Source organism: Indicator indicator, chromosome 18 (genome assembly GCF_027791375.1).
Source record: "Indicator indicator isolate 239-I01 chromosome 18, UM_Iind_1.1, whole genome shotgun sequence".
Lineage (NCBI taxonomy): Eukaryota > Metazoa > Chordata > Aves > Piciformes > Indicatoridae > Indicator > Indicator indicator.
The window spans coordinates 3981500-3988576 of NC_072027.1; the positions used below are offsets into that span (position 1 = coordinate 3981500).

At 53.3% G+C, this 7077-nt stretch overlaps 1 protein-coding gene across 2 annotated transcripts; it reads right to left on the reverse strand.

Moving 5' to 3' along the window:
- Positions 1-2660: 2660 nt before the first annotated feature.
- SPARC (secreted protein acidic and cysteine rich) lies at positions 2661-5750 on the reverse strand. 2 transcript variants are annotated; one of them, XM_054389059.1, is made up of 9 exons: positions 5693-5750; positions 5433-5483; positions 5165-5249; positions 4619-4740; positions 4256-4376; positions 4006-4139; positions 3696-3844; positions 2909-3057; positions 2661-2714 (listed from the first exon to the last, which is right to left on the reverse strand). In XM_054389059.1, exons 1-9 carry the CDS (start codon positions 5747-5749, stop codon positions 2686-2688), a joined length of 897 nt encoding a protein of 298 aa, XP_054245034.1. In that variant the 5' UTR covers position 5750; the 3' UTR covers positions 2661-2685. The 2 variants fall into 2 exon arrangements, with proteins under 2 accessions (XP_054245034.1, XP_054245035.1); XM_054389060.1 differs by having other exon boundaries at positions 5165-5246; positions 5421-5483.
- Between the last annotated feature and the right edge of the window lie 1327 nt (positions 5751-7077).

Sequence of the window (7077 nt, forward strand, 5' to 3'; positions counted from 1 at the left end):
CACCCTTGCTGACCGTCTAGGTCTGAAAGCTCAAAAAGGCCAACTTATTCCTCAAGTCCTGATGTAACCCCATGGATGGCATTTGCCCCAAAGCAGTGAAATTCCAGCAACTTAGTACTTCAGGCTGTGAACTTTGAAGGGTTAAGGGAGGCCCAACAGCAACCTCCTGAGCTTCCTCTGATGCTCAGTTAAAGCCACAACGGCTGAGTTGTGTCCTTTGAGCTCTGCTAATCTGCTGGACAAAAATATCATCCCCTGGGATGGGACATGCATCCCTTTGTCTTCCTGAGCCCTGATAACCTACTGTCCTGGTGGAGCTTGCTGACTTTCTGAGCTTGCTGCGATTTGGAGATGATTCCTGCACAGGAAGGGAAGGCAGAGAAGAGAAGGGCTGGGAAGCCTCCCCTTGCACAGGAGTGAAGCTGCCCTTGTGTCCAGAGGAGCTGGTGGTGAGAGCTGGAGCTGGGAGTAATGCAGCTGTGTCTTGCTGGGAGAGCTGACCTAGAGTTTCTGGCTCAGAGGGAGTGACTGGAAAGCAGGTTTGCACGGGGTGGTCAATCTTTCCATCTTCCCTCCTGCCCAAATTCTCTCTCATCAGCTCTCCTGTCCCTGAGGTGTGGTTTGATAGCCAACCAACCAGCTGGATCTTGCAGGTGGGGGGGCATGGGCAGTGGTGCCCCTCACTGTGCTAGGACTGTCAAGTTGCAGTGGCAGCCCCTGAGGTGAGGAGGCATTTGTTGTGATTCCATCAAGAAACCACGCTCTGGCTAATGGCATGGGGAAGCAGCATGGTCAGTGGAATGAGTCCTGGGGTTCAAGGCAGGGGTGAAAAACCTTCACCAGGTCCCTCTGGACACCAGCTTCAAACAACTTGGTAAACTGACTGCCCCCAGCAGGACCTGCCCATGGCTCTGCAGCTGGGAGCAGCTCTTTGCAGGATCTGTGGCACAGCACAACCCACAAGAGCTGTTAGCAGGGGACCTCACAGACTAACCAGAGCTCTGGCAGTGTGGATATTTTTAGCCCATGCAAATGGTGGTGTTTAATTTTCTGTTGTTGTGCTTTTTCACCTTTCCCAGAGATTTTATTGCTTAGGGCCACAAGGGCCTCAGAGCTGTGCGAGTGTCTGTGGTGGCTGCTGCGGTGACCCTGTCTGCCTCCATCCCTCCAGTTCCACCTGCCCATGCATTACCAGTGTCCCCCAGTAAGCCCATTTACAGAGAGCTGGCAGAAGCACCTCAGCTTACCATGATCTAGACCTTTCTTTGGGGCTGGGGTGCCTGTGTCACACCCCTGCATGGGGTTGGCAATGCGTATGCATCCCCTCATTGGGAGGGGATGAAACACAGGAACCTTGTGAGCTTATTGATTGTCAGTGTTTCAAATCAGTACTTTTTTATTACAGGGACTCATCAGGTTGCTCACACTGTGGCAGGAATTTAATAATATAAGGCAAAGGGAACGTTCAGAGGTTAAAAAATAAAAAAAAAAAGAAAAATAAAAGAAAAAAAGAATTCTCAGCCTGTGAGACTTAAACCATCCTTTTGTTCTCTATAAAGCAAAATCCAAATACCTTCTCTCTTCCCTCCTGCCCATCCCTTAAACACCCAAATCCACAACAGGAAAAAAAAAATTACAGCCTTTCCCTCGAGCATGAAGCAAGCACAGCTCTTTGTGACAGAAACATCCCTTCAAAGCTTGATACTGCTTCCCTGGGAGGGCAGGGCTAGAATTTAAGCAGGAGCAAGGCAGGGGTGGGAAGTGCTCAAGGGCATGGTGATTTGGGGAGAGCCAAGAGCTTTATCTGAGCAGAGTGGCAACAGCAAAGTCAGCCACGGGTGCCCTGGGGGAGGCAGGCAGCTGCACTCCATCTCCCTTTGCAGCACAGAAAACACAACAGCAGTAGGGTCACTGAGTCATGGCAAAGCACGTAGCACTTTCATACCTTTATTTTGTGAGGGGTTTTTACAAGGTGAGATGCATTTCACTTTATTTGCTTCACTCCTTGTGCGCTTTCCTATCTGTTTGCTCGATTAACCCTTTTATTAGTATTATTTTTTATATTTTTTTTTCCTCTTTTTTGGCCCAACAGTTGTTAAATTCAAGCCCTGGGAAGGCAAAAGAAGGAAAACGAAATCCTGCCAGTCTGTGTCTTTCTTGACCTCCTCTGTCCACCACTGATTGCAACGTCACCCAGAGCTGCCCTGCTCGAAAAGCTCAATCCTCCTACATCCCTCTGGCTCTGCCATCCCTCCTTGCTGGTGCTCTGTGAGTGGGGCTGGTGGATCAGCTGAGAGGTCTTTGCATCTGTGCTGATTGTGTCCAAGAATGTGCTGTTAGTGAGAAGTTAGGAGAAGATCCAAGAGTGGCTACGGAGATGGAGCTGATATCTAGGACAGGGGCAGGGGCAGGCAATGGTAAAGGCAGGTGGAGAGAGAAAGGGGCTGGTGAGGGTGTGTGGAAACAGCTGAGCTGAGTAATCTAGTGGTGATAGATCAGGCTATGAAGGAGGGCTGTTATTTCTCTTAGCACCGTTGCTACATATGTTTATGTCTATATTAGCACCTTGTTCCCAGGGGAAAAAAAAAGAAACAACAACAAACCAAACAAAAGCGGCTTAAAACCCAGAGGAAGTGGGAAGGGTAAAACAGGACAAAGTTGGCAGCAGAGAAGGAAGCTGAGGGTTTAGATCACGAGATCCTTGTCTATGTCCTCTGTGGAAGGAAAAGAGAGAGACGAGGTTAAGAGCTGGATGCTGTCAGGGTCCCACTGCTTCTGCAATCCCCCTTCCCTGCTCTCTGCTGCTTTTCCCTCCCCAGGACCAGCTGCATCCCGAGCAGGGGCTCTGGGGGGTGGGGTGCTTGTCGGTGTCCCCTGCAGCCCTGTGCCCTCCCCCCTCAGTACTTACGCTCCTTGATGCCGAAGCAGCTGGCCCACTCCTCCAGGGCGATGTACTTGTCGTTGTCCAGGTCACAAGCCTCAAAGAAGCGAGTGGTGCAGTGCTCCATGGGGATGAGAGGGGCACGGAGCGGGGCCAGCTCGGTGTGGGACAGGTACCTGCCGAGGTGACCCCATGGTCAGTGTGCTGCCATCCAGCCGCCCCCCCGTGGCAGCAGAGATGTTCTGCTGGCTGTGGCAGCCAGGGCAGGGCTAGAGAGCCCCAGCTCTCTGTCTGGTTTGATTGCTGTCCCAGTACCCTCCCAGTGGCCACCACTCAGTGTTGTGAAGGTCATGGACTGGTGACTGCTTTTGCAACCTGCTGTGCTAGTCACAAAATAGCTGTCAGCTATGGGTCTGGTTTACAGCTAAGCCATCAGCTGCTCTTTCAGCTGCTGAAGTTATCCCAGGGCCTTTGGACTAAGATATTTTAGGGGACTCCATCTGAGAAGACAGAAGAAACTTCACCTTCACACCCAAAGGAGATGGAAGCAGCTGGGACAGAGGGTGGACCCTCTTTCTGCAGAAGAGCTGTTTGTGGAAGGCAAAACTGCCTCTCTCCCTTCCTGGCCTGCCCCATCCCTGACAGAGATGTGTGCAGGGATTGTCCCTCCACAGGCCTTTGTCTGTGTCTCTGCCACCAGCCACACACTTGTGTCACATCTCCGACCTCGACACCTACTGCTGCCACATCACCCTGGTCCTCGGGCAGGAATGGGTCCTGGCAGGAGCCCCTGTCCTGCTCTGCTGACACTCACCCATCAATGGGGTGCTGGTCCAGCTGCCCAAACTGCCAGTGCACAGGGAAGATGTACATGTTGTAGTTCTTCTCAAAGTCACGGGCCAGCAGCTCCACGGTGTGGTCACCAGCCTCCAGGCGCTTCTCGTTCTCGTGGATCTTCTTCACCTGTGGTGGGAGAGGCCAGGGAGACCTTGTCAGCAGGGAAACAGGGGGATCCCAGGAGGAGAACTACATGGACTGCCCACAGGTCACTCTGGATGGGCTCCCTGTGTGTGCTGGGTTCTGTTGGTGGGGTGAGCTCTGAGGCTCACTCCCCAACCCCTCACCTTGAGCTTCTGCTTCTCAGTCAGCAGGTTGTTGTCCTCATCACGCTCATACAGGGTGATCAGCACGTTCTTCAGCCAGTCCCTCATGCGCAGGGGGAACTCTGTCAGTTCTGTGTCCAGGCAGGCAGGGATGACTGGAAGCCATTCATAGTAGTCAGAGCAGCATCTGATACGTACTCCCAGACCCGGGACACAGAACCAGTGCCCTCCCGCCTCAGCCTGCTTTGTCTAAGGCAATGGCTCCACTTACATTTGCAAGGCCCAATGTAGTCCAGGTGCAGCTTGTGTCCCTTCTTGGTTCCCTCCAAGGTGCACTTGGTGGCAAAGAAATGGCAGGAAGAGTCGTAGGTCTTGTTGTCAGTGCCACAGACCTGCACAGGATAGGGAGATGCTGCATGAGAGGCAATGAAGCTTGTGGGGAGTCATCAGGGAGATCCTCCAAGTGAGATGATCAACTTGTTTCCTGGGGTGGACAATGGTTTCTTGGTTGCTACTGGCCAAGGCCAGATGGGGACCTGCCACCCTGACTCTGATTGTCTCCTTCATCATCTCTGGAAAGGTCCCATGTGGGGTCCCTCCCTGCTCCAGTCCATAAGGCAGCTCCTGCCCTCACCTTCTCGAAGACACCGGCGGTGGCTGGGCAGCTGGAGGGGTCCTGGCACACACACATGGGTGAGTTGTTGTCATCCACCTCGCACACCTTGCCATGCTTGCAGTGGTGGTTCTGGCAGGGGTCTGGGAGAGGGCAGGGAGTAAAGTCAGATCTTGCCCCATCCTCACCTCCCACATGATGCCTGGGGCATTTCAGCACAGAGGGAAGACAGAGACTTCAGCAGGGACAACCCCAAGCATCCCTCCCTGCACCTGAAACCTGAGGATTTCCAGAAGCCCACATTAGCCTTCTGGCTCTTTTTTGTAGCCACACAGCACAATGCTTTTATTTGTTTGTTTGTTTTCTGTAAAAAATGTGTTACAGAGAATCCAGTGCTGGAAAGAGGCCATGCCCCTCTTCTGCTTTAAGTGTGCAGCCAGGTGGGCATCATCCTCGTGCAACAGCCCTTGCCAAGAAGTCCCTCACTGCTTGGGGTGGCTAAAGCTCTCCCACCCAGGTAAGGGCTGATGTCTCTTTCTGCTGTAGGGCAGGGTAAGAGGGACTTACTCTCTGCAACAATCTCCTCTACATCCTCTGCGGGTTCCTCGAACTCTCCCACCTCCACCTGGACAGGGTTAGCCCCCACAGGCTCCTGCAAAAGAGATCAGTGTTTCTGGTGGGGTGCAGAGAGCGCTTGGGCCCAGGTCCTGGAGGGCAGAGCAGCCCAATGTCCTCCCCACCCCTACATGGCCTGGGCTCTCCCATGCTTCAGAGATGCTCTTTCCAGAGTGGGTACTGCAAGGGATGGGTGACAAGCAGGAGCAGAGTCACCTACCTCTGTTGTGGGATCTTCAATGACTTCTGTCTCATCAGGCAGAGCCTCCTGCTGCAGGGGAAAAGGATCATGAGCTGGGGTCTGTAGTGAGGACTGTCCCAAGGGAGGTGCCCCACTGGGACAGGCAGGGAGGGTCACTCTCTGATTTCTTCCTCCCCGCTGCCCCTCATCCCTCAGGGTTTTCCTTGTGTGAAAGAAGGTCCCCATCAGAGCTTGCACAACCTCAACAGCAAAGAGGCTCAGTTGTTGCCCCTACTTACCGGAGCTGCCAGGGCTTTGCCTGCCAGGCAGAGAAGGAAAAAAATCCAGGCCCTCATCTTTCAGCAAGCCCTGAATAAAGGAGAGAAGAAGGAGGATGAGGAAGGAGGCCAATATGTGCTGCTGGGCTCAAGGCTGGGCTCACAGCTGGCAGTCAGACACCCAGAAAAGGGAGCTCCTTCTCTTTGCTTCCTGCCTCATCTGTTCAATATTACAGACTCAGAGGGTGGCTTTTCCAGCCAAAACCTTAAACCAAGTCATGTTCCCAAGACAAATTCTTTTGATTTTGCAAAATGGGACTGCAGGGGTTTAGATCTCTGCTGCTTTCCTGGATACCTTTAGAAAAAAAATGCAGTGAAACTAGCAGTTTCCCTTTTCCTTCACTGGAGGTCTTTTGGACCAAACCCTCATGTTTTTCATGTTAAAAGTCCCTGATATGAACCCCAGGTACAAGCAGTGAAACTCTACCACTTTATGTCTCAGAGGAAAAATGAAAGTGGAGGAAAAAAAGAGAGCAGGGAGAGGGTGAGATGGGGCACTTGAGATTTAAATCCATTAGGAAATGCTTTCCCACATGGACACAGACATCTCTATGGATAACAGGGACCAGTGCCCCATCCCCAGCACCCCTAAATGTTGGGGTCTCTGCTATAGCTTTCCCCTTTCCTGCTCAGCCCTGAAGGTCCCCAAAATGTGTCTGAGGATCCAAGGGGTTGAGGGTCCCCAAAACTGTGTCTGAGGATCCAAGGGGTTGTGTGTTGCTGGGGGATAAACTCCAGGAGTCTGAGCCCTTTGCAGCCTCTCAATTTTGCCTGTTGCAGGCACAATGTAGGATGAGCAAGCCTGGCAGTCCAGCTAACTCTGGCTGTGATGTGAGCCAGGAGAGTGCAGCTGGTGAAATTGCCTTGTCCTTGTCCCCCCTGGTTCCTGTTTGGCAGGATTGAGCCCCTCTCTGTGAGAGGAGCTCAGCTGGCCACTTGATATGCTGGTGGCATCTCCTGCCAGCCAGGGCTGCCTGCTCCCTTCCGCCTGCTGGAGAGGTTTGTCTCCTGCCAGCCAGGGGACTTGTCCCTGTGCCAAGGCTTCCGCTGCCTCCCTTCCGCCTGCCCTCCTCCTCTGCTCCACCTGCATGGCTGGGGCACCACAGCCCAGTGGCTCCCTGGAGCTGGGGGGATGGATGGCTTGGCTGGGAGGGAAAGTGTTGGGCAAGGTGTCTTCTTCTGGGTGGGTGGATGGGTGGATGGGTGGATGGATGGGTGGGTGGATGGGTGGATGGGTGGATGGATGGGTAGATGGGTGGGTGGATGGATGGATGGATGGATGGGTGGGTGGAGGGATGGATGGATGGGTGGGTGGAGGGATGGATGGGTAGATGGGTGGGTGGGTG

Bases quoted from the DNA above. Each gene is read 5' to 3' on its own strand.
- SPARC (XM_054389060.1), bottom strand. From the start codon at position 5,749: ATGAGGGCCTGGATTTTTTTCCTTCTCTGCCTGGCAGGCAAAGCCCTG. The intron at 5,484-5,692 runs GTAAGTAGGGGC...TTTCCCCTGCAG, and splicing joins GCAAAGCCCTGGCAGCTCCG to CAGGAGGCTCTGCCTGATGA. The intron at 4,377-4,618 runs GTGAGGGCAGGA...TATCCTGTGCAG, and splicing joins CCGCCGGTGTCTTCGAGAAG to GTCTGTGGCACTGACAACAA.